The 27,950-nt window shown below is 38.8% G+C and overlaps 1 protein-coding gene across 1 annotated transcript in view; it reads left to right on the forward strand.

Annotated features, from left to right (window-relative positions):
- prss12 (serine protease 12) overlaps positions 1-27,950 on the forward strand; it is a 59,459-nt gene that overhangs the window by 16,412 nt on the left and 15,097 nt on the right. Inside the window, exons 8-11 of the mRNA XM_052137394.1 lie at positions 4,617-4,758; positions 11,686-11,888; positions 14,921-14,999; positions 15,141-15,263. Of these exons, the coding sequence (XP_051993354.1) occupies positions 4,617-4,758; positions 11,686-11,888; positions 14,921-14,999; positions 15,141-15,263 (547 nt within the window). The remainder of the gene's footprint in view (positions 1-4,616; positions 4,759-11,685; positions 11,889-14,920; positions 15,000-15,140; positions 15,264-27,950) is intronic.

Consider the following 27,950-nt stretch of genomic DNA (forward strand, 5'->3'; position numbering starts at 1 on the left):
TTAACAAGTACAACTGTAACCAGACTCATTATGTCTGACTCCTGCTGTGCTTCATAAAGAGCTGATGATTTTACCTGATCCATAGACAGACATACTTATACACACATGGAAAGCTCAGACATTACTTTGCTGATTTTTTCCAACTCACTGGTTATTACCTTCTCTCTCTTGGTTTGTCCCCCACTTTTCACCTCTTTTCCACAATCCGGCATGTACAGAATGATAACTGTGTGTGTAAGTGATCTTTATGGGAAGCAGGCCAATGAGAGTGTGAATAACAGATTGAGACTGCTGAGAATGAGTGACATCACTGGAACTAGTAAACATTGAGGAGTGTGTCAGTTACACGCACACACACACACACACACACACACACACACACACACACACACGTTGGTGCTATCCTTATGAGGACCCTCCATAGACATAATGATTTTTATTCTGTAAGAACTATAGATTCTATCCCCCTAACCCTACACCTAAACTTTCTGCATTTTTACACTTTCAAAAAAACATAGTTTAGTATGTTTAAGCGATTTCAATTATGGGGACACTACAAATGTTCTCATAAACCACATTTATAGCATAATACCCCAGTTTGTAACCTAAAAAAGCTCCTCGTAAACCACACACATACCCACACACACACACACACGCCCACACCTACACAGACACACACCCACACAGACACAGACACACACAGACACACCCACACACAGACACACACCCACACAGACACAGACACACCCACTCAGACACACACAGACACAGACACACACCCACACAGACACAGACAGACACACCCACTCAGACACACACAGACACAGACACACACACACAGACACACACACAGACACACACATCCACACAGACACACCCACTCAGACACACACATACACACACAGACACACAGACACACACACACACACACACACACAGACACACACCCACACAGACACAGACACACACAGACACACCCACTCAGACACACACAGACACACACAGACACACACCCACACACATCCACACAGACACACCCACTCAGACACACACAGACACACACACAGACACACAGACACACAGACACACCCACACACCCACTCAGACACACACAGACACACACAGACACACCCACATCCAGACACACACCCACACAGACACACCCACTCAGACAGACACAGACACACACACACACACACACACACACACACACACACACACACACACACACAGACACACCCACACAAACACACACATACACACGCACACTGAGCTTTACATACTTCTGTTTTGTATTATTACCCTGATTGTTGCACCCCGTTTTGCTTCTTGAATTAAACTTACACTCACACAGGGTTCCCTCTGTCATGTTGACGGCTTTATATAGATGTGGTGAATGTGACTCTATTTTGGACAATCAGAACTGAAATAATGTTTTTCTCACTGAATGAACATATTTTATATCAGGAAAATCTCAGAATTCCAAACTAAAAATTGGATTGACCGTCAAGTTACTCATATCTCTCACCTTTTCATGTTTGTATAATATTTTGAATAATTTTATAATGATTTCAGCTACCAAAAAGCATGTAGTAATCTTGCTCCGTTTACATATTTTACAGGGATTAAATGCAGAGTTATGCAGATTTTGTTCAAGAGATCAAATGTATCAAGAAAACATTTATGTCAAATCTAATCTGACAAATCAAAGCAAGTTTTGATAAACACTTACATTGTTTATAACTCTAGTGGAAAATAAATGAAAGATTCAGTCAATATTGCTGTAAAGTTTTCTCTATAGAGACTTCACAGGGAATTTAATACTTCTGAAATGGATTATTTCTAATCTGTCTCTCTAACTCTGTCTGTCTTCTCTCTCTTAAGTACTCACACACACATACAGAGATAACCAGATATATGGATGAAGGATAGAATATACCAACACTCAACTTCTCCCTCTCAACGTGCACTCAGCAAAAAACATGTCTTGCTAAATAAATGGAGGATAAGTCTAAATAAATAAGCCCCTCCATGTGTGTGTGTGTGTGTGTGTGTGTGTGTGTGTGTGTGGTTTTGGAGTGTTTGTCATGACGTCTCAGAGAGAGTTAATGAAAAGTTGGCAGCATCTGAAAAACCCATTTCAGCAGGTCTGCCGTCTGTTATCGTGTGAGCCGCTGGTGCTGAAGTCAAGTTTATTTAATAAAGAAGTTCTTGAACGACTGCTGACAAATGAAAATTGAGCTGTGAAGCAGACTATGACAAATTAACTTCAAGATTTAAAAATGATTAGGATTGCAGATGTTCAGACTGCTGTACAATCTGTAAACATACAAATATGTGTTAAAGCAATAAGCCTTAAGAAGCCATGCATTAAATCTGTAACGATGTAAGTTGACTTGAGTGGCTTATTTCTTTTATAATATGGCAACAGCAATATGCTAAAAAACAGAAATGTTCAATAAGGGCATTAATAATGACCACAATAACCAAAATAGTCTGTAGGCTGTTTAAAGTTGTCACATAAGCAACTTGTCTCTTTAATATGGAATTCAACTGATTTGCGATGTCTATTTACTATTTTACAATAGCTTTGAATGTGGCTTGTCTAATCCGAATCTTTGCTGTAATAATCCATATAAAATGTTGTGGGTTGAAATGTGTTTTTGTGTATGAATGTATGGTTAAGTCTTTTGTTCTTGCCATGAGTATTACGTGATATTTCAGATGGGCCTGTAGCTGTGATGATAGATTGCATTTGTGTGTGTGTGTGTGTGTGTGTGTATGTGTGAGCGTGTATTTATCACTTTGTGGGGACCAAATGTCCCCATAAGGATAGTAAAACCCGAAATTTTTGACCTTGTGGGGACATTTTGTCGGTCCCCATGAGGAAAACAGCTTATAAATCATACTAAATTATGTTTTTTGAAAATGTAAAAATGCAGAAAGTTTTCTGTGAGGGTTAGGTTTAGGGGTAGGGTTAGGTTTAGGGGATAGAATATAAAGTTTGTACAGTATAAAAAGCATTATGTCTATGGAAAGTCCCCATAAAACATGGAAACACAACATGTGTGTGTGTGTGTGTGTGTGTGTGTGTGTGTGTGTGTGTAAGTGTGTAAGTGGAGGCAGGTGTTCCATGAGTGGAAACCTAAAACTCTCCCTCTAGCACCAGGTGTTTTTTTTATGTTTCCTACTGTGTTACGCACACACACACACAAACATATAGATTTTGGAAGTTATGGAAGTTTAAATGTCTTCCTTTAGTCTCTCTCTTTCCCCTTTATATATTTATTTATATATATATAAAAAATAATACAATCAGAAAAATACAATTGTGTCGAAACCAGATGTGTATGATCTGTCAATAGGGTTTATTATTATTATTATTATTATTATTATTATTATTATTATTTTGTCACTTAGCAGACAATTTATGATCCACAGTGAGATACAGATCAGTAACACTTATCTCAGGTTCAGTCCTTCTGACGCAACATGAGGACAAGCATCTTCATTATGATACAGTCGGGACGGTGTATGGATCAGCCCTTCTGGGCCAGGCAGATTTGTGGCCATTTTGAGATTATCTGCATTGAATGATTGTCATGAGCTCCAAAATATGTTTTACAGGAAAACAAAGGAGTGTAATGTTACATTTTATTCATCCATCCATCTTCAACCGCTTATCTGAAGTCGGGTCGCGGGGGCAGCTGCTCCAGCAGGGGGCCCCAAACTTCCTTATCCCGAGCCACATTAACCAGCTCTGACTGGGGCACCCCGAGGCGTTCCCAGGCCAGTGTGGAGATGTAATCTCTCCACCTAATCCTGGGTCTTCCCCGAGGCCTCCTCCCACCTGGACGTGCCTGAAACACCTCCCGAGGGAGGCGGCCAGGGGGCATCCTTACCAGATGCCCAAACCACCTCAACTGACTCCTTTCGACGCAAAGGAGCAGCGGCTCTACTCCGAGCTCCTCACGGATGACTGAGCTCCTCACCCTATCTCTAAGGGAGAAGCCCGCCACCCTTCTGAGGAAGCCCATTTTGGCCGCTTGTACTCGCGACATTTTATATGTTTTGACCTAAAATGTATTAGGAATATTTAAGATTTCTAGGTCACTCATCAAATAAGCAAAATTGTGACAATGACAATGTTAGCTACTACAATATGTCAGATTTCCTTACATTCATTGATACACACAAGATACTCTTGGGAACATTGTCAAATTATGCTTGGATAGCATGGCTAATACCATCAACATACCAATTACTAAGAAATGTATGTTAATTTTTGAATTAAACTTTTATGCTAATGATATAATTTGTAATAAAAAAAACTGTTCAGTAAGAACAATTCTGAATAGAATCATTTTTACTAGTAGACTCATATCACAATAAACCTCACTGTATATAATACATTATACTGTAGCCTTCATCAGTGACTATAGGTATTGGCATCAGCCTTAGAAAACTCCATAATTGGTCAACCACTTGTTTGAACCTACTACCTTTCGTATACCAGTCCAGATCTTTAACCTGTATACTACCAATAGCTGATCAGAAGAAGCTGCAGAGTGTGTGCAGAGTGTGTGTGTTCATGTTTTGTTTTATCTGTGTCTCAGGTGTGCTTGTGAGGCTGGTGGGCGGGGAGAATGAGAGAGAGGGTCGTGTCGAGATCCTGGTTGGTGGCCAATGGGGAACGGTTTGTGATGATGGATGGACGGATCGGGACGCAGAGGTGGTGTGCAGACAGTTGGGTTACAGGTGACGTTCAACAAACATTATGCAACATTTCAGAGCTATTTTAACAGTATGGTAACATTCAGTCATTTTCACTGATATATAGTATAGAACTGGATTGCTCATGGTGTCCAAAATGTGAAGCCACTGTGCTGCCATATTGCTATGTCCAAACGTTCCAATGTCCCTATTGACTTAATAGGAAATCATCACATTTTAGTGAGTAAACATTAGTCATTCAATTACCAATGTTATACCTGAAAACTGCCTGTACAGCCCTACAACGCAAACATCCTACACATGTAATTATTTATTTATTTAAAGTCAGGAATTTTTCCTGTTTCTTGAAAGCCAGAGTGAGTTCTATTTTTAACATGCGTTTGGTATCGCACTATGGGAATTCGCCTGGAAGCAATGACACCACGTCTGTGAGTTGACAGACCAATTACAGCAGTGATAAGGGAGTCCCACCTTCCTAAATAAGACACCACAACAGGTCTCTTCTTCATTCTTGTTCTCTTCCCCGGGAAGATTATTGGAAGCATTCCTCAGCACTACTCACAAGGAGTGGTCGCTAAACAGTTCGTTAGACGAGCCGTTCAGGTACGTTGCAGAGTTTTTTTTGCAAATTCACTGTTGAAATGAATATACATTTCTGCTGTGTCTACATTGATTTTCCCGGCGTAAACCGGAGCATCAAGGTGGGTTTATGTATTTTTTCTTTGGTAGATTAAAAATTGGTTATAGCTTCTACCCTCTCCTGCACGTCGTGTGATTTGGCAGATCGACTGGTCTTATCACATTAAGGAGAGATCTGGAGAATAACACAGAATCAAGTGGCTCGTTGTGGTGAACTGGCTCTGTGTTCTTAAGCTCAGGTTTCTGTAATGCGACTGCACACTCACCGAGTGGCGGAGCGAAGGGGAAGGATCCCTGCCATCTGTGAACTTGTGGATCTATGATGTCGCCCAAGGACTCCCACCCATTCTGTATCGCCTGTTTGGGGGTCAGATATGTGCAGGCTGCACTCGCTAATCCCTAATGTTGCCTGCACTGTTCCCGGATCGTACAGCGAGTTTTTGAAAGGAGGGAACATGTCAAGGCATTGAATAATGAGGATCCCTTTTTACTCTGTCGCCAGCAGATTTAATGGATGAAGTTTCCACCGATCTGCCTTCCCTCTTTGAACCTGGCCTTTTGGCAGGGGACAGGGAAGAATAGGAAGAGCATTACGACAATGATTGCCTTTGGGAGGATGATGGCGAGGAGGATGAGGATGATGCTGTTCTCCCCACTCATTCTCGGCCAGGCATGCCTCCTCTGGTCGAGGAATCGGTGGTGAATCACCTCCACCCCGATCGTCGGGGGGCCTTTTGTCCACTACCCCTTCATTGATGGTATGGAGAGATTGTCTGCCTCCATTTATCAGAAGATCTACTGATAATCAGCCTTAGCTGAAAGGACTCTTAATCCCCCTTGCTCCTCACAGCATATTAGGCTGAGCTGATGGAGGAGATGGGGCTGCAAATTGATGCCGGGGCCCTGGACGCACCATTGTGGGAGGATATCTGCATCATTGCAGATCTCAGGCAGCGCATGTCAAGTGCAGGGATGGGCACAGCCAAAACAGCCCCAGCTGAGAAGTATGGCTTCTTTTGTGGCGGTGGCTGCCAAACATTGGCCGTCTAATCCTCAGAGCAACAAGAAAAGGTGGGTAACCTAACCAGTGTTCAGGTTCGGGACATATAGTGGGTGAACATCACTCACAAAGTCTTTGTTCCACTCCTTCCTCAAGAAGAGAGTTTGCCCCTCCCCCCAAGAGAACTCGGCAGGGGAGTCGAAAAACTATTTCCTCTTACAAAAAGAGCTTAAGGAGAGTGTTGGCACTAGTTCCCCCTGTGCCTCTCAATTTGCATTTACCCTTTCCCCCCACGGGGTCAGTAAAGAGAGAGGAAGACAGTTTGCAAGAAATAAAACAATGTTTTCTCTGTGCATCCAGACAGTGGGCCGAGGGCACAGCAATGTGTGAAAATAAATACAAAAAGCTCCCAAATAATGTCCAATTTATAGCTGAAATCTGCAGCTCCATTGCTAGATGGTGACACAGCACTATCTGTGAGAGATAGCTACAGCGAGCCACTCTCTGCTCATGCAGAAAGTTGGTGTGCTTGCTTAGTCCACCCCTGGGTTTTATCTCCAATATAATGGGGTTATTACATGCAATTCGCTGTAAAACCACCTCTCTTCAACAAGGTGTTAATGTCAGTTAAGATTTCAGAGGAAGAAACATCCAATTTGCTGAGCAAAAGAGCTATAAATGTGGTGCCGGTGGAGGACAGGTTTTTTACTCCAGGAATTTCGTCATCCCCAAGAGGGTGGTCTTCATCCCATTTTGGATTTGCGGAACCTCAACAAACACCTCAGAAGATACAAATTCCAAATGTTCATGCTCAAAACACTCTCTATTTGTTCATCCCAGAGACTGGTTTATGTCAGTCGATCTGAAAGATGCATATTTCCACATTGGCGTTTTCCCGTCACACAGAAAATTCCAAGGGTTTGCTTATCAGGGAGTAGCCTACGAATTTTTGATGGTGCCTTTCGAAAGTGCTGTCTGGTGCCCTCGCAGGAAATAATATAACTGTGTCTCAGGCAGCCTCTCTGAAGAAAGTGGTGATGACAGAAGCATCACTGAAAGGGTGGGATGCAGTCTGCAAAGGCAGAATAGCGAATGGGGTTTGGCCTGTGTCACTACGCAACGTGCACATAAACTTTCTGGAGTTACTGACAATGTTTCTAGCATTTAAGCACTTTGCACTGTTCCTTCAAAGTCACCATGTCCATGTCTGATCGGACAACACGACAACAGTAGCATACATAAACAGACAAGGGTGCACAGGTTCACAGCGACTTTACAGCTTGGCACAAAAGCTGATTATGTGGAGTGGTGCACATTTTCTCTCATTGCGGGCGACACATGTTCCGGGAGTGATGAATATGGGGTGGATCTCCTGTCAAGCTTCACCCTCAGGTGGAGTCAGTACAGTGAGATGGTGTAGATCTCTTCGCATCGCACAAAATGCTCATTGCCAGAGAGACAGTGCTCCTTTTGGTGTGGATGCTTTAACGCAGTGGTTCCCAAGGTACTTAAAATTTTTGGCAAGAGCCCAAGCAAAATTTAGGCTGCCGAAGCAAATTATATGATATTCAAATTCATCTTGCTTTTGCCATTTTATTAGCGCTAACTATGCTTCTCATTTGGAACATGGATGTGCTTGGGGTGCTTAAAGAATGGTTTTGCATTGTGCATGCAATCCACTGAGAATCACATGCGAGACGCAGTCAACAAAACTAATGCCACCCATTTGAATTCTTCGTGAGAATTTTCTATTTTAAAGCGCTATGGGGCAATTCAATCATTTCAAATGGCTACAGCACTGACATTCTGAAAAGCTCTGAAAAGGGAAAGGGAAAACACCTGCTCTTCACCAGCATCAATTATAAGACTTTTCACATCTAAACATCAACAACACCCATACTAACATTTATCACAGTAAACTGTAACAGAATTTGTCATTACAACTGTGGAAGTTGTATTAAAATAAGTGGTGTTAAATGTGTTTAGGCAAATAAACAGTTTTTTTTAAGAAAGACTAACTATCTAACCACTGTAATGAGGATTTATCTCGCTGCCATATCGGCTTGTCATGTGGGAATTGACTTGAGTACAATAGGTCAACATCGGCTTGTTTGCAGGTACATGAGGGGCGATCTGCGTTTGAACAGGATGTCAAAACCTCTAGTTCCATCATAGGATATGTCTGTGGTTCTGAATGTGCTTTCTTAGCCTCCCTATGAGCCAGTTGAAAGTATAGAATTGAAGCTCCTTTCGCTAAAGGCAGCTTTATTACTGGCTCTGATGACTGTGAAGCGAGCTCCATGCTTTGTCGGTACATCACTCTTGTATTCGCTTTGTGGTGGATTTGTCGAGAGTGTCTTTTAAAATGAATCCTGTGAGCTGACTCCACGCTCAGCCGTAAGCCGGTTGACTTTACCCACCACCATTGTTCTCATCGGAGGATGAGCGGCTTAATTGTCTGTGTCCAGTTTCACTCTACGTTTGTCATGGAGAGAACTAAGGCATTGAAGAAGAGTAATCAGCTTTGTTTCTTGGGCTGATTCTCATAAAGGAAGACCCATATCACGACAGCGCCTGACTCATTGGTTAGTGGAAGCTATTATATTAAGTTATAATAGTCTGGGGTTGTGACCTCCAGAGGGCTTGAGAGCTCATTCTACCAGAGGCATGACAAGCTTGTGAGTGCTGTTTAAGGACATTTCAGTCCAGAACATTTGTGCCTTTTTTGCCTCTCATTCATTGATTGATGATCTATGACAGTTTGGGCATACCAAGATGGCCGCTCGTACACTTCCGGTGGCTTCACCTCCTGCTGGCAGTTAGTCGTTGCTTCATTGATACAGTTCTATTTATATATATATATATATATATATATATATATCTCTATCAGTGGTCATTTCACTTAATGACCTATAAACATGTGATGTCATGTGTAAATTAAATCTAAAGGACATTAGATTGACCTTAGACATTTTATGTATAGGGGAGCCTGGGGACGATTGTACCATTTCTTTTCATTTATCCTTCATAATTCACAGTCTACTACAAATCTACTTACCACCTTGTCATCCATCCATCCATCCATCCATCCATCCATCCTATAAATAGTACATGTCTATTTGTTTGTTTTAACATATTTTTATATTTTTTCTCTTATTTTTTTCTATTTATCTATTTATATTTATACCCCCCTCCCCACACAGACACACACACACACACACACACACAAATTTCTCAATGCACACATACAAAACACACTCTGACATCTCACAATTTTAGTGCATCATTTATTCAATTGCAATTATGCAAACAGAAAATTGGAAAAAAGTATGTATATTGAAAATGTTAATTGTGAAGCCTGGGCTCCGGAATGAAAGCATATCACAGAATTCATGATGTTATGCTTTAATGGCACTGGGATCAAATATTGCAGTTTTAATGGGTTTCAATGGGACATTTTTGTCCTGAAAGTCCTGAGTGTAACTATTTTGTGTACACAGTGTATTATAGATGTATTATAGGAACTGAGGTTGACATATCACAATTCCCCCAAAATACACACCTTTCGCAACAATTATGCCATTGGCATTAACACAGCCAAAATGATCATAAAAACTAAAATGAAAAAGACAAAATGTCCCGAAGGTTGCACAAGGGTTATACAAAATTTGCATCAGTAATAGCGCAATGTAAATTGCACCGGGCAAATTGCACACTTTTGTGAATGAAGCTCATTCTATAATTAGTTTAATTTACATAGAAAGAGGTGTGCTTGCATGGAATGACAGTGACACAAGACGCAGTGCTCTTGATTCAGCCTGCTAAGCTGGATTGCAGATGGTAAGTGAAGAAGATGCAGGTTTTTGTGCTGAAATACCATATGCAAAAGCAACTGTTTAGTAAATTCATTCCTCTATCTATTTCTTTCTGTCCCTAACTGTCTTTTTTCCCCTTTATTACAGTGAAATAAAACAAAAATTAAAACAATGTGACCAAAGCATTAAGACAACTCAGAAGAATATTTAACTCACATGAATATAAAACTTTGTTTTATAAATACATGTTATGGTTCAGGTGATCCATCTGGAAGGTATACGTTTGGGAATGCTTTAGAATAGAGTTCTGTGATTGTGTGTGTGTGTGTGTGTGTGTGTGTGTGTGTGTGTGTGTGTGTGTGTGTGTGTGTGTGTGTGTGTGTGTGTTGAGCTCTTTCTGAAGAAAGGTGACGTTGGTTGGTGTAAAGCCAAGGGTCTTAAAGTTGAATGCCCACAGATGGTATGTGTTTCTGCTTATGCGCCTCTTAACATCTGTGTCTGTATCTTGTACGATTGGGGCATGTAATTCTTTTTTACATTGAATTGATTGATCTGATTTGCAAAACACATGTGCAGTCACACACACACACACACACACACACAAACACACACTCGCAATTCACCATTGTTTCACAATAGAGTGTTTTTTCGCAATTTGTTCTGGGCTGTTTGATCCACCTTTGATTTTAGTTTTTGTTTTTTGGAAGTGAAATAAGAGATTTTTTGAAAATACTAAAGTTATGTTTCTTAATCATAGATGTGTTATTGTTCAGCTTGGATTACAAAACTGATAAAACCATCAGATATACACACACTAATGTAATCAGCACCTTTCCTCATGCTCACCTCCTTAGGGGAGGTCATGGGTCAGGTTATGACACTGTAACTGATGCTTATATCTGATGAGCTCAATTGTCTCAGTTGGAGTGGGCGACACTTCTCCCATGTGTTATGTTTGATATTCTGTATTGTCTGTGTATGTGTGTGCGTGTGTGTGTTGCTGATATGTACAGTATATGTTGTGCTGTGAGTGAATACACCCAGTCAGATTAAAAACCCACACAGTTCTGTCATTGTTCATTGTTGGACAATGTTTGTAAGTAACATTCACACTTTAGATTGAGCATGGTAACTATATCGTGCATTCTGGTGTTGTTTTTGGCAGTAGCTCACAACCTGGAGTGATCAGTCTTTCTATACAACAGTTCTGCAACGTAAAAAAACCCAAAACATCATTTTAAATATACTCAACCGGCAATACATTTGGACACAGAGAAGTTACATTTCTTATGATCCTGAAGTTTTATCTACAATCCCAAAGTTGTAGGGGATATTGATCTTACCTGGCAATTATACAGTTTTGGGTGAAAAATAATCTTTTAGCGATCAGATTTCATGACAGCACCTGTTTGATGCATTGTTGTTAAAAGCATAATTTGATATGATATTCTTTTAGATTGAATGCTGACTCGAATTTACCCCGTTATTCTTTTGCAGTGGGCTGGCCAAAGCTCGTGTAATGGCATATTTTGGAGAAGGCGTGGGGCCTATCCACGTTGATAATGTAAAGTGCACCGGTGGAGAAAGCTCCCTTGCTGACTGTATCAAACAGCCTCTTGGAACACACAACTGCCGTCATAGCGAAGATGCCGGAGTTATTTGTAACTATGGGTTACAGGAGGAAGCCCCTGGGGTCAAAGGTGATAGAAACATTCTCCTCAAATAGCAACAGCATTTAAGTACATGATCAGTGTTGGGTAAGTTACTCCAAAAAAAGTTATTCATTACTAATTACCAATTACATCTTCTACATTGTAATTAGATTACTGTACTAATTACTCAGCGCAACAAATGACACAGAACGCAGGTGTCTCGAGGTGCCTTTTTAAATATCTAAGCTCTTTTTTTAAATTGACACTGTGTCTAAAATCCATTGGTCTAAATCCAACTTTAAAGAAACAGCAAGACACGCTGAAGCAGTCAAGGACATCTGTCTAGCATGTAATTACATCAGAAAACAATTGAAACACAGTAGACGTCTGCAAAAACATGTTCTGTGTGAACAGCCCCTGCAGTCACTCAAAAGTCTATATCTATGTTACCATGTCAAGTGCTTTAGGAGGTACTTGTGATTCGGATCTGCATTTGTCTTCTTATCTGCATTTGTCATAAACTCGTAGTGATGGGGATATTTTCATTTAGCAAACTCGTATCTTCCGACATCCTTTCACTTGAGCATTTTCTCAACATAGTGGTGCGAGATGAAGCATGCAGGCATATTGCCAATGCATTAAACAAATGTTATCAATAGATGTTACATTTTGATTTTCAATTTAATATTGTTTTATATAGAATTGTTAAAAGTCTGTATAGTATGTAATGCAAGTACATCTTAAGTATCTGTAATTGAATTACTAAAAAATAAAGTGTAATCCATTACTTGCTATGCTTTGTAACCCACTACACCCAACACTGTACATGATACAGGCAATGAGATGGCACATCTCTGGGGACATGTGGAATCAAATTTTCCTTGATCTTTTGACATGTAAGAGTTCATTGTACTATAAAACATACGGTAAGTTTCAGAAATCAAAACTTCCTTCTCGTTGCAAAAAATTAAGTATTTGTTGAAACCAAGATGCCAAAATGACTCATTTTCTATTTCCTTCACGTTGTGATGCCACACTGTAGTAGACATTTGCATCTGACGCCTCCACCATAACATATCAATGCTTACTTTACCTTTAATATCCTCAGTAGCCCCATAGTAGCGATGAGTAGTGAGACGGCAAGGAAAGAAATCAAGTCATTCAAGAGCAGAGAGCCAATCATAACAGTGCCATAAGCAGCACCAAAACAGAGTGTTTCTGACAGAGGGTTAAAATTAGGGTGGAACATTTTTACAAATATGATTATGTTTTATGTGCAATCAAACTTTACTAACATTATAAGTGAACATTAAAACCTCAAGAAAAGGCATGTAATGACCCCTTTAAAAATAATTAAACCTGCCAAAACACTCTATATAAAAAAGGGGGAGAAAGATTGACAGCTAAGTTATAAGTATTACCTGAGCAGATCTCTTCCTCTTACACAGGCTTGTCTGTGCTGGTGTGGAGATGTGTGTTATGTCTGCTCTAAAGGATGTGGTCTGGCTCTCCATCCCATGATCACTGGCCTTATTTATGTTTTATTATTCTTATCAATCTAATTACTCTATAATGCAAGTTAAGCTGGCCTACTTTGTCCATTAACCCATTATGACAGACAGCACACACACACACACACACACACACAAACACCATTTTATGTAAACACAGCTACAGTGTTATTATTGTCCCACTAGTCTACATTCTTGGCCCAGCGAACATGTCTGTGTGGACACACTTTCACACACACATGCTTGATCTCTGAACAGATCCATATGGGTGAATCTCACAAAAACATGTCCAGGTCACATCTTACCCCAAAATAAAAATAAAAAATGATATACACTGGCGGCCAAAAGTTTGGAATAATTTACAGATTTTGCTCTTATGGAAAGAAATTGTTACTTTTATTCACCAAAGTGACATTCAACTGATCACAATGTATAGTCAGGACATTAATAACGTGAACAATTACTATTACAATTTGAAAGAAATGTTCAGAACTTATTAAACTACTTCAAAATGTTCTCTTTTTCTTTGCAATTCTTCCCATAAGTCCTGCACCCCTGAGTCTTCTCTTTACTGTTGTACATGAAACTGGTGTTGAGTGGGTAGAATTCAATGAAGCTGTCAGCGGAGGACATGTGAGGCGTCTATTTCTCAAACTAGAGACTCTGATGTACTTATCCTCTTGTTTAGTTGTACATCTGGCCTTCCACATCTCTTTGACTTTGAAGACTGTAGTGTACACCTTTCTATGAAATCTTCAGTTGTTTGGGCAATTTCAAGCATCGTATAGCCTTCATTCCTCAAAACAATGATTTACTGACGAGTTTCTAGAGAAAGCAGTTGCTTTTTTGCTCAAAAACAAAAACAAACACAATGTTAAGCTTCATTTAATGAACCAAATATCTATCAACTGTGTTTGATATAATGGCAATTGATTTTGTAGTACCAAATTAGCAATTTAGCATGATTACTCAAGGATAAGGTGTTGGAGTGATGCTGCTGTCTAGATTTGATAAATCATTATTTTCTTTAATAATGATGGTGTTGTATTTTTACATCAGTAATGTCCTGACTATACTTTGTGATCAGTTGAATGACCCTTTGGTGAATTAAAGAACCAATTTCCTTCCGAAACTGCAAAATCTGTACATTATTCAAAATATTTGGCCACAGTGTTTGTGTGTGTATATATATATATATTCTATTTTGCATAAAGAAAATTAATCCTACATTAAGACCATTTAAATGTATTTAAAATTATTTTTTATAAAGAAGTGCCCCCAATTTCCTGTGCCATAATGTGTCATTAAATTTTTAACTATAACTGTTTTTTTTTTTTACTCAACATAAATTAAAAACAGTGCAACAAATATTACCATGCTGTAAAAATACTTAATGTAAATAAGATTTCACTTTTTTTCACAGAACAGCAATGAGAAAGAAAAGCCTATAATTCTCTGTAACCCAATATAACTTCTTCTTTCTTTTTTTAAATTTATATATCCTGATTAGGATACAAGTTTCATGAGATTCACTCATTCATGCTTTCGAAATGTGTGTGTGTGTTACAGAGTCAGTGAGCTCCATGTGTGGTCTAAGGCCCTCTCATACCCGTCAGAAAAGAATAATAGGAGGGGAGAACTCTCTACGGTAAGCAGAGAGGCTCAAAATGTATACAAACATATTTATCATAACAAATCACACAATTTAAAGTAAGTGTATCTATGATCTAAATGAGACAACAGAGCAGTTTAAAAGCATTTTACAGCATTCAATGTGTGTGTTGTGTAGCGGTGGCTGGCCGTGGCAGGCAGCAGTGCGCTTGCGGGGATCTCAGGCCGTTGGACGCTTGGTATGTGGAGCCACTTTGATCAACAGCTGCTGGGTCCTCACCTCTGCTCACTGCTTTAAGAGGTACAAACACACTAACCGGGAAATCCTCTTAATTCTGTATCACATCTGCGAGGGATAAATACAGTCCGTCCCCCCCCACACACACACACACAAACATGTACACACACTGCTGATGTTGTGTTTATGTGTTTTAAACTTTTCACTGTGAGTCAACTAGAAAACACAATATACAGAATAGAGATATAAACTACACCGTTCTAATTGTCCGTGAGAATTAAACAATTTACCCTTTTCCCACACTGTCTCTGTGGGCTGTGCCCAATTATTTAGTCATTATTTGTGACTTGCAAATAAATACTTTTTGTCAAGCTGGCTGCACATCAAACATAGTTAAAGTGTTTCAGTAAACATAATCCAATAACACAGGCAGAGTACGCAAATCGGAAAACTCTCCATTCACTGAAGATGATGAAAGTGCAGGTCTAAATGATATATACTGTGTATATATATATATATATATATATATATATATCCTTGAAAAAGCAGAGGCTTATTTATCTGTAGCTTCTGCAATTTTGGTAGAGGACATCAGTTGTAATCATTAGAATAAAACTCATGGCCCCACCACATTAGTTATTTTTAGGAACACACCTTTATATGTATAAAACAATATGTTTAGTTTTAATTAATTTATAAAAAAATTATTAAAAAGCAATAACGTAGTCCTATGACAAATAAAGTATAAATTCTTTGCATGACAACAATGGGATACAATGCACCAAATTTTTACAAAACCTCATCTGTGTTAGCAAGCAACAGTAGATAACTTTACCTTAGTGACATAAGTAAATCAGCAGAATTCGTGACTGCTTTATTCAATATCAAATACACAAATCCAAATGTTAAGTTTGCATAAAAACACAGTCATAAAAACGCAAATACACATTTATGCATGTAAAATGTAGTGAGAACGCAGCCGGTGAGATCATTCTCATTCACTTCCACTGTTTGGTCATGATTAATAGGTCAATGCCTCAATGACTCTTATGATAACTAGGCTTGGGATCGATGCCTTTTTCACATATTTATTATCAGAAAATGTTCCAGATGATTATGATATACGGTATATCTCACATTGAGAAGGCTTTAAGTCAAGTCAAGTGAATTTTATTTGTATAGCGCCTTTCACAACACACATCGTTTCAAAGCAGCTTTACAGAATATCAGCTTTAGTGCTGGAACATCTGTATCAGTGCTCGAACTGAGGGGGGGGCTGGGGGGATCCGGGACCCCCCATAAGAAGTAAAAAATAGATTAGGGGGGTCCCCAAGATACTTATATTTTAGTACAAATAATAATGACAAATCTGATTAAATTCATGCAGTGGATACGGTAAATTAGGTAAATTAATCATTAAGTTTTTTATAGGCTAGTTGTCATGTCTCTTTAAAATGTAAACGCCCCGCCCCACAGCGCATGACATCGTCGACATGACTGCTTGCTTGTCGCCGCTCCTGTGAAGCTAACTTTAGCTAAAAAAATTGAGAATAATAAACCTCCACTCGCATTTGGGAAGAGAAAGCTTCTTACTGACTTTTTTGAGGGGTAATTTTCCTTCTTTCTATATCGTTCAACTATATCTATCCACTCCATGTTGGGGATTTTGTATTCCTTGCATGCATTGGAAACATTTAGGCTTACTCATCTACCTCATTTGAGGGCTCGTGCTTCTCAGAGCATTAAGAGCCACACCAGATGCTTGTTTGTGGAGCGTTTGGTGTGCTTTGAAAACACTGCAGTGCCTATCAGTCTTTGTCTTGAATGTTGTGATATTTACTCTCTGTGCACACATGGAAGAACTCTTCGTCTTATGTTTTCCTTGATGTTATTTGTGTCTCAGATTGGACTTCAGATAAGTGTTTATATTGAAAAAGAGATTTCCTCATTTGATTCCTGACTATTATTCCTCGATTTGCCTAGAATATTCACTCACAAAGGTATATTTTGGAACTACTACATTTATTCCTACCTGCATTGAGAAACTTGTTATATTCAGTTCTCCGTTTCAGTTGTGGGCAAAGAGACGAGTTTATACCTACACTTTTCTGTTTGAGTTTCATTCCTCATTTGAGATTGTTATTATCCCTGCCTCTGCATAAATGTTATGCTTACCTGTCCTGAGTTCTGTTCTAATCCAAGGAGATGTTGATGCTACTAGCCAGTGAATACTTACCTGTCATGAGTTTTGGTTTATGGTCTTCACCCACTGGTTCCTGAAATGACCTTGATGGCTGTTATGGATGAATGCTGAGTTGACTTTTGAGAATGTCCTGTGGACATGCCTATAACTTATGAACTATTCTAAAGACTGTATCCTGTTTGCCTAGTTGTCCTGCACTCTTTGAATAAATCTCTCGCACCTGGGTTCATACCTAATTACCTCTCTATAGTATCATTACAGCCTGATTGTATTTTGCCATCCTTTTGCTACTGTTTAAGTAAAAAAAGGTCCTTAAACGGGTCCGTTTGAAGTTACTGACTGCTCCTTTATCACTGCTTTCTGAGACATTATGAAATAATTATTCCTCTGCCACTGCTAAATCTGACAGTGATACCATCCAGTGAGTCTGGAAGCCATCTGATTATTTTCTACTGTTTTGGAGACATTTCAATGTATTTTGAAGTCACATGCTTTTATGGGTCTTCAAGTGCCTTAAGTAGTCCCCTGGTATATTTGCCATAGTTGCCCTTTTGGGTCTGCTGCTTTGTCACCCTCTAAATCCAGTATTACTAAGCCATTTAAAAGAAGAATAGTAGCTTATCTCTCTGTGTTATATAACATTGGACTGAAAATGTATATATTTTTGTAAATTCTTTATCAACACAAAAGCCTGTTCTTTTATCTAAGCCTGTTTTTAATAAATAGTATATAGCTATGCATATTATGATCATATAAATATATTGTATTTTTTTGTATTAATCGTATATTGCGAGACTAACCCAAACACACCACCACCACCAAAGAAGAAAAAAAAAAAAAGAGTGCGCAATGTAAAAATAAATTTTATCAATTTTATCGTTATATATTACCATTTCTTTAGATATAAATAAGGCTGATCATTGCACAATATTTTTTGTCTTTTCATACATATTTCTCTACACAACTTTGGTCAAGTGTGAGCAGCAAACTGGTCGCACACTGGACGCATCTGGCAGAGGACATGGCGCATTCTAATTTTAGAAATAATTGTTTTCTATAATTGTACGGTATGCACACTGTCACCCAGCTATGACTTTGGAGGCTGCTCAAAATTCTGCAGGGTCAAGGAGCACAACTTGTATAGTTTTCCCTTAAATTTGACCCAAATCATTATAAAAGGACAAAGATTAGTTACTCTAGCCATCACTGGATGATATATTGTTTGATCTTTCACATAGCCTTCACAATGTCTTTTTGTTGTTTGACAGCTTTAATGAAACATAATCAAGGATACATACAGAGAAATTGCATAATAAAAGTGGCCATTTCTTATCCTTCAGTTTGCACAGTTACACCAGTTTCATACACTAACCTGCAAACTCATCAATGCCACTTAATTCTTGGAGCCAATTCTTGGCTATCTGACAAGCAAAAAAATACGCTTCTAATTTAAATATTGGCCAATGTTAATATATGCATGCCTCAAAAAGGTATCGAGAAAATAACATGCTGATGAATAATCGATGTATGTATATTTCAAGACATTCCTACTCATAACTAGGGCTGTCAATCAATTCCATTTTTTTAAATCAAATTAATAACGTGCAGATTAATTAATCAAATTAATCATAGTTATTCACATATTTCAATATTTCCTATGAAAGGTCCACAAATAAAGATAATTTAGTACATAATAATTAAAATAATTATAAATATACATATTATAATTCAGATAATTCAAATAGCTTACATCAAGTACATATACTGTATTGTGGCAGCAGATAAGTAAAGCATTTAGACAATAAATGTAAATATTGTTTGTTTTATTTCCATACAATTGAACATAACCCTATTATTAGCCTACATTAATATGTACTTTTTTTTAAATGTCGGTCTATGTACTCATTCGTCAGATATACACTTTTGGAGCACCTCACTTTGACCAAAATATTATATTTGATACAATGTACTTATTATGTACATATATGTTGTTGCATTGTAATTACATTTAAAGTACTTGCATTTAATTAAATTTGTAGTTACACTGTTAATTTTACCCCTAACCCAACTCTAACCCCAAACCCCTAACCCTAACCCTACCCTTAATCCTAAACCTACCCGTACCTCAACCTCAGTAGCAGCAAATGTGGGTATTTTGCAGAACAACATGTAGTTGCATAGTAAATACATAGTCTTGTATGTATTTAATATTACAACATATTAGATAATGCTACCTTATATAAAGTGTGACCATTATTTCTTTATTTGGAGTAAAAAAAAAAATGGTATTATAAACTTTCCTCAAGAAACTTGTCATCTTCTGAAAGCAATGCAACAAAGGTAATAATGTATCAAAAATGGACTACAAGACCAATATGGAAAAGAAACTCAAAACCAATGACAGTCATGAGGTAGGGAAAGGCCTGCAGAAGATCACATTCTACAAGAAGTCAACAGCTTCAGCTATCTGTAATAACTTGTAACTGCCTGATGAATGTAACATATTTTATGGCCGATTGGACACTAAGTCTTTTGGCTTGGTTGGTTAGCCAATGTTGCCCAGTCCCCCTATCTCTCCCTTTGTGATAGAGGAGCATAAAGTCAGAAATCTGCTGCTTAGTCAGAACAGTAGGAAAGCATCAGGTCCAGACTGTGTATTATCTGCAACCCTAAAGGGGTGCGCACAATCCCTTGCCGCAGTTCTTACAGACATCTTTAATTGGTTCCTAAAGGAACGCAGAGTTCCTGCATGCTTTAAAGTGGTGGTTATCATTCCGGTACCAAATAAATATAGTATCAGCTGCCTAAACTATTACAGACATGTTACCTTCGGTGGTAATGAAGATTTTTGAGCGACTGGTGCTCAGACAGTTAATCGCCTCTGGACACCTACCAATTTGCCTGTGTCTTCACTCTATTCTAAAATATCTAGAAACTCCAGCCACTTATGTGAGGGTTCTTTTTGTGGACTATAGTTCAGTGTTTATTACAATCATCCCAGTCAAGTTATTTGAGAAGTTAGGGAAATTGGGGGTTCATCAGTCCCTTGCCCACTGGATTCTGGACTTCTTGCAAAACAGAACTCAAGTGGTGAAAATAAACAATCATTTTTCGAAAACCCTGTCTATAAGCACGGGTGCCCCGCAAGGCTGTGTGTTGTCACCTTTACTCTATTCTATCTACACAAAAGATTGTATTTCACATTGTGATTCTGCAAAAATCTTTAAGTTTGCAGAAGATACAACAATGATTGGCTTGATTACAGATAACAGACACTGATCAACTGGTGCCGTGCTGCTAATAATCTTGTGCTAAATGTAATAAAACAAAACTGTGTTCTCCTGCCATTACAATGGTCTAGAAGTCGAAAGGGTGCCTAGTTTTAAGTTTCTCAGGACTGCTAGTTCTGCATCTCTGAAATGGGATGATAATTTAACTGGGATTATTAAAAAATCACACCAAAGTCTTTTCTTTCTAAGGCAGCTTAAAAGGTTTGGAGTATCAAAGGATGGTTTGCTCCACTTCTATAGGGCAGTGATTGAGAGCGTATTAACTTTCTCAGTTACAGTGTGGTTTGGCAACAGTTCAGCTGAGGAAACGCATTAGAGCCATAGTATGATCTGCTTCTAAAATTGTGGGATGTAATCTTCCAGACATAAATGACATTTATGTGTCACGTGTGAAGGGTAAAGGCATGAAAATCTTTAATGATCCCAAACATCCTGCAAATCATTTCTTAACTCCCCTGCCCTCAGGAAGGTATCTTAGGGCAATTAAATCCAAGTCCACACGTCTCTTAAATAGTACATAATATAAGATTGTTCAGATTCTTAACTCCTCGAGTTCCTGAACTTTTGCACCCTTCATTTGGTATTGTGGGTCTCTCTTTTTGTGCTGTACAGTGGTACCAGCTAATTCTTATAGGCACTACTGTGATATCTTTGTTGCTCTTGTTGCTGAATGTGTTACGTATGTTATTGTTGTGAGCTCACCATGTCCAGTTTGTTTTCTAATATCTAACATCATTCGAACTGAATTTTTATTAAAGGGGATGATGTGTAGTTTAAAAAATCTGCATGACAGATGACACAATTGTTGGACATGACAAATTGTTTTAGCTGTTTTCCTCCTCAGTGTTGGTTATAATTTCGGGCTCTCTTGCCGTTTGAGATGTTTGGCTTACTTCATAGCGCTTTAAGGTAAAAAAAAACGTCTTAAAAACTGTGTTTTAAGGATGCTGTGTGAAATTCATTGTGATTTGAGACTTTGAAAAACACGTCTTGAAATCCCTGCATGCTGTTGTGCTCGATCCTGTTTTTGAAGGCAATAGCATGTCACCTGTGGCAGTCTGGGCTGCCTGCTCATTGGTTTGACGAGGCGTGTTGCCTGTACTGCTGGAATCGTGCTTACTGCCCCCTAGTGTTACAAATTTGCAAATAGCTAAAGCTTGTACATTATGCTTGAACTGGTCCTATGAGAGGAACGTTCCTGATTTACGTATGGGTCGGGGGCATGATCAATTTTTTAATGCGTTATGTTTCATATAATTAATGTCTTTAAATTAACGTGTCAAATCGACAGCCCTTCTCATTACTTAAAGGACACTCATTTGTCGTCATCTACTAGCTTTAAGGTGTAATCTTAAAAGTGAACAAATCAGTAAATTAAATCAAAATGATGGACCACCATTTGGAAAGCGACGAACACAATCCACTGCCGTTGGACTGTATATCAGCACTCTCGCGACACCACTCGTCCAATCAGATTTAAGGACCAGAACTAACTGTTGTATAAGATTATCTATAACATTGACACTGTCACTACATTTCACTTGCCCATTTCTAAACCACATTATTACAACTGCTGTGGCAATTACCATCTTGTATGCATGAAAGTCAACAAACAGCTGAAAACTGTGTAGGGGTCGCCTTCAACCTTCTTTAGAGTTATTGTTTTAGATAAAGTTGTTGTGAAGAACTCAAAATGCAACCATGACTTATCGTAAGATAAGTTGTTTTTTTAATTATGTATTTACTTTTTTGTTGTTGTTGTTGAGGGAACAGCCATTTGTAAAAAGGTTAACCCAAATTTAACAGTTAAGTTTGTGAAGTTGCATTGACAGTCAGTATAATTAAAAAAAATTATACATTTTAATTTCTATAGCCATTAAATCTTTTTAAGTTTGCAAACATTTAAAAGCCATGTACAAAGAAATATATTGTTGTTCATTGTTCAGAGTGAGGAAGGAGGCCAGTAATAGGCCATAGGAGAAGCAATAGTTTTCCAAAAGCTATATTCCTAAAAAAACAAACAAAATCCACACAAATGCTTTCTGCCTCCCATAAGGATCAGTTTGGTTAATGTTCTGTCTTCAGTTCAGGTTTGAGACCTGTGTTGAATTTCCACATTACGGTGAAGAATGTTGGTTAGTTAGAGTTTCCTGAGCAATTTTAGGGTTTCATTTAAGGTAAGGGTTTCAGCAAAAAAGTATTTGGCAGTGTGTGAGGTTTAAGTAAGATTGAATCTGTTTTTTATCAACCAGTCCAAGCACTAAGCCTTCAAAATATGATCCATGACATCAGACAACTGCTTACGTTTCTTCTACTTAAATTCTCTCTGTCTCTCTCTCTCTCTCTCTCACTCACACACACACACACACACACACACACACACACACACACACACACACACACACACACAGCTATAAATCTAGATACCATTTTGGCCCCCTCCCTCTTTGCCCTTCAACTCACACACTTTCTCAAGAACGCAATTATGAGCAGGCAGAACAGCAAAACAGTTGTTTTAAATCATTTGAGATCATTTAGCTTGAGAGGACTAAAGTTGGTCTCTCACTTCCGAGTTTATAAAGGGTAACATGAAACACACACGCAGAAGCACGCACACACATCCACATAAAGATTAGCGCTAAACTATTTTTATGCTGTAAGCCAAGTCCTGGCTGTTGACCATCCATAATTAAACTCTGAGGTTACAACCAGTGTAATATTAAAGGTCTAAGGAAGCAATATGCTAAAGTGAGCCCGAATGACACAATAAATGAGTTTGATTATCCAGATCCAGCTTCTGGCTGCTGGAACTTGGTGTGAGTACTAAACCACCTTAATACAGGGTTTCTACAGCTATGGAAAACCTCATCAAAATTAATCAAATCTTAAAAAGTCATGGACAAGTCGTGGGAATTTACTGTGTAAATGTAATATAATTCTGTGTACCTATACTCTGAAATATTACATTGTTTAGATATTACTGTTTGTGAGAGCAATCTCTATAAAATGTAGTATTTAGTCATTTTAGTATTTAGTAATTATGAACAACTGGAAAAATCATGGAAATTCACTGTTCAAAAGCTAATGAAACCCAGTTTATACTTGGTGAAGATATCTGAGCACAACTTCAATGGATAGCTCATCCAAAAATGTCAATTTGGTCATAATTTACTCACCCTCATGTTGCCAACTCATGTGACTTTCTCTCTTTCTCTAGCCTCAGTCACATTGTCACACTCCTAATGCTCAAAGTAATTAACTGTATGGAGTAGGGGAAAAGGAAATCATACATATTAGTTCAAATAAATGAACTTTGAGTATTTAGAACCTTTTCTTTTGCATTCACAAAACTGACATTTTTTAAGTAATCTGAATTGTTTTGTTGTTTTGAACTTAAATTGTCCAGTTGACCTTAAAGATGTCCATTAGCCTCTCAGTCTATGCTACCAATGTTTCATAGGGAAATACATACACACACACACACACACACACACGTTGTGTTTCCATGTTTTATGGGGACTTTCCATAGACATAATGGTTTTTATACTGTACAAACTTTATATTCTATCCCCTAAACCTAACCCTACCCCTAAACCTAACCCTCACAGAAAACTTTTTGCATTTTTACCTTTTCAAAAAACATAATTTAATATGATTTATAAGCTGTTTTCCTCATGGGGACCAACAAAATGTCCCCACAAGGTCAAAAATTTCGGGTTTTACTATCCTTATGGGGACATTTGGTACCCACAAAGTGATAAATACACACACACACACACACACACACACACACACACACACACACACACACACACACACACACACACACACACACACACACACACGTTGGTCTACCTATCATTATGAGGACTTTCCATAGACATAATGACTTTTATACTGTACAAACTATAGATTCTATCCTCTAAACCTAACACAACCCCTAAACCTAACCCTCACAGAAAACCTTCTGCATTTTTACATTTTCAATAAAACATTGTTTAGTATGATTTTTAAGCGATTTGAATTATGGGGACACTATAAATGTCCTCATAAATCACATTTATAGCATAATAACCTTGTAATTACCAATTTGTAACTTACAAAATTGTCCTCGTAAATCACAAAAACACACACACACACACACACACACACACACACACACACACACACACACACAGAGTGTGGGGCAGTGGTTGCTCAGTGGTTGAGGCTCAGGATTACTGACCAGAAGGTTGGGGGTTCAAGCCCCAGCACCACCAAGATGCCACTGTTGGGCCCTTGAGCAAGGCCCTTAACCCTATCGGCTCCAGGGGCACTGTATCAAGACCCTGCACTCTTACCCAAGCTTAGCTGGGATATGTGAAAACTATTACACTTCACTGTATATATGCAAAAAAAAAAACTGTGTGTATAATGTGTGACCAAGTATATATATAAATTGAATGGTGACTGAGGCTCCCCTTTCTCCCTTTGTGTTCCAAGAAAGATTTGGACCAATGTGAGGGTGAGTAAATGATGACAGGATTTTCATTTTTGAAAGCAATGCATTTAATCACTGAATGAATAGCATTATTTTAAATCAATTGTAGAATAGACTATTTTAATGGACTTTTTGCCTTGAATGGTATAGGACAGTGGAGGGGTAACAAATGATTGTGGGGGTGAATTGGGAAATGATCTAGAATTGAACTCAGGTCATCTGCACGTACTGTAAGTTCCACCGTGCAACTTGTCAGCACACATGTGGACACCAGCAGTGCTAGGCCGTGTCTCTCACAGAATTACCTTTAAATAGCCAGTGTTGACATCAGTATTACAGTAAGTATTAAAGTTAATTGAGAGCATTTTGAACATCATAAGCTTAGTAAATACAGTGTCACAAGCTCAGACCTGCTCTTTCCGGACCCTCATGATGAAGAGAGGCTTTGGAATGTGGTGATGATCCTGCTGTTGGCTACTGTCAGACCAAGAGTGTCATTCCGGACAGGGCAGATCCTTTTTCCAGAAATGTCTTGAGTCTGTAATGGGACACTGCTGTCCCTCTCTCTGGCACCAGATGCATATTTCTGTTACACAGCAATGGTTTCAATCTCTAACATGCATACATGAGGGCATGCACACACAGTCATTGACAGTAAAAGCAAACACAAACATGAAAGCATTCTAACCAAAGCTCTTGAATATTGACATGAACTTCCTGAGGAAGGGACTTGATTTGTCATGTGAGGAGGACGTGTTTTGAGTAGCACATAGCAAAGTCATAAAACATCTGTGCTCTCACATTATAATACATTTAATGTTTTAAACGTAAACTCCTGTGCTGCTTCCTTTTCACATTTCTGATGATAATTCACTTCAAATCCATCCATTAAACCATTTTCCTCTGGTTAGGCTGTGAAACAGGACAAATGATTGATGGGTTTTTCAATAATCAATGCTGAAACTAGGAAGGCCTATGAAGGCCAGAACAGTACACAAGGGGGTACTGTTCACACACACACACACACACACACACACACACACACACACACACACACACACACACACACACACACACACACGTTGTGTTTCCATGTTTTATGGGGACTTTCCATAGATATAATGGTTTTTATACTGTACAAACTTTATATTCTATCCCCTAAACCTAACCCTACCCCTAAACCTAACCCTCACAGAAAACTTTCTGCATTTTTACATTTTCAAAAAACATAATTTAGTATAATTTATAAGCTGTTTTCCTCATGGGGACCGACAAAATGTCCCCACAAGGTCAAAAATTTCGGGTTTTACTATCCTTATGGGGACATTTGGTCCCCACAAAGTGATAAATACACGCTCACACACACACACACACACACACGTAGTGCAAATCTAAATACGTTATATACAGTGCAAGGTATGAAGAGGTGTAATGGCAGAAGAGGTAGATGTGTTGGATAACTATAAATAGACTAGACTGTGTGTTGCACATAATTATTGCTCAAAGGGGCAGTTTTAACTGTTTATGAGATGGATAGCCTGAGGGTAAAAACTGTTCCTGTGCCTGACGGTTCTGGTGCTCAGAGCTCTGAAGCATCGGCCTGAAGGCAACAGTTCAAAAATGTAGTGTGGGCAGGGTAAGTTGGGTCCAGAGGGATTTTTCCTGCCTTTTTCCTCACTCAGAAAGTGTATAGTTCTTGAAGGAAGGGCAGGGGGCATCCAATAATCCTCTCAGCAGTCTGAATTGTCCTTTGTAGTTTAATATCATTATTTGTAATTATTTTAATGATAATAACCATAAAAAAGAAAGAAAAAGTATTAGAAGGAGTTTATTTTTATAGCACCTTTCCCATGCTCAAGGTCACTTACTGTTAGCATATTTCATTGATACAATTAGATTGATACAAACACACACACACACACACACACACACACACACACACACACACACACACACATACATACACACACACACACACACACACACAAAGATTTTTATTAAGCTTATTTTTGGTTGTTATCAGCATATTTCAGTGACATGCACAGACCTGAGCAGGGACAGGGCAAAAGGAAATGGAAGTGTGAAGAGTAATCTGCCATCATTAGTTGTTGAGCGGGGGTGTGGGTGGTGAGGCAATAGTTGTTGAGCGCTTAAATCTCTGCACTCTTAAAGGCACCTCTGCTTAAAAGAGCACCTATTTTTGGGGAGCCTGGGTAGCTCAGTAAGTAAAGACGCTGACTACCACCCCTGGAGTAACAAGTTTGAATCCAGGGCACACTGAGTGACTCCAGCCTGGTCTCCTAAGCAACCAAATTGGCCCAGTTGCTAGGGAGGGTAGAGTCACATGGGGTAACCTCATCGTGGTCACTATAATGTGGTTTGCTCTCGGTGGGGAGCGTGGTGAGTTGTGCTTGGATGTAATGCGCTCAACAAGCCACGTGATAAGATGCACGGATTGACGTCTCAGACGTGGAGGCAACTGAGATTTGTCCTCCTCCACACGGATTGAGGCGAGTCACTACGACACCACGTGGACTTAGAGCGCACTGGGAATTGGGTATTCTAAATTGGGGAGAAAAAGAAAACAAAAAACAGGGCACCTTTACATTTGTGAAGGACACCTTTAGATTTGTGAACGAAATGGGCAGAGCCTTGTGCCCCTGTAGCCCCCATTCTGTGCACATCAGTGGCGTATTTGTAAGCATGAAACTGAGAGAAATGGCTTCCAAATTTTGACTTTCCTGCCAAATATGGATTATAAAATTGTCTCATTTTGT

The sequence above is a fragment of the Xyrauchen texanus genome, chromosome 11, assembly GCF_025860055.1.
Source record: "Xyrauchen texanus isolate HMW12.3.18 chromosome 11, RBS_HiC_50CHRs, whole genome shotgun sequence".
Classification (NCBI taxonomy): Eukaryota; Metazoa; Chordata; class Actinopteri; order Cypriniformes; family Catostomidae; genus Xyrauchen; species Xyrauchen texanus.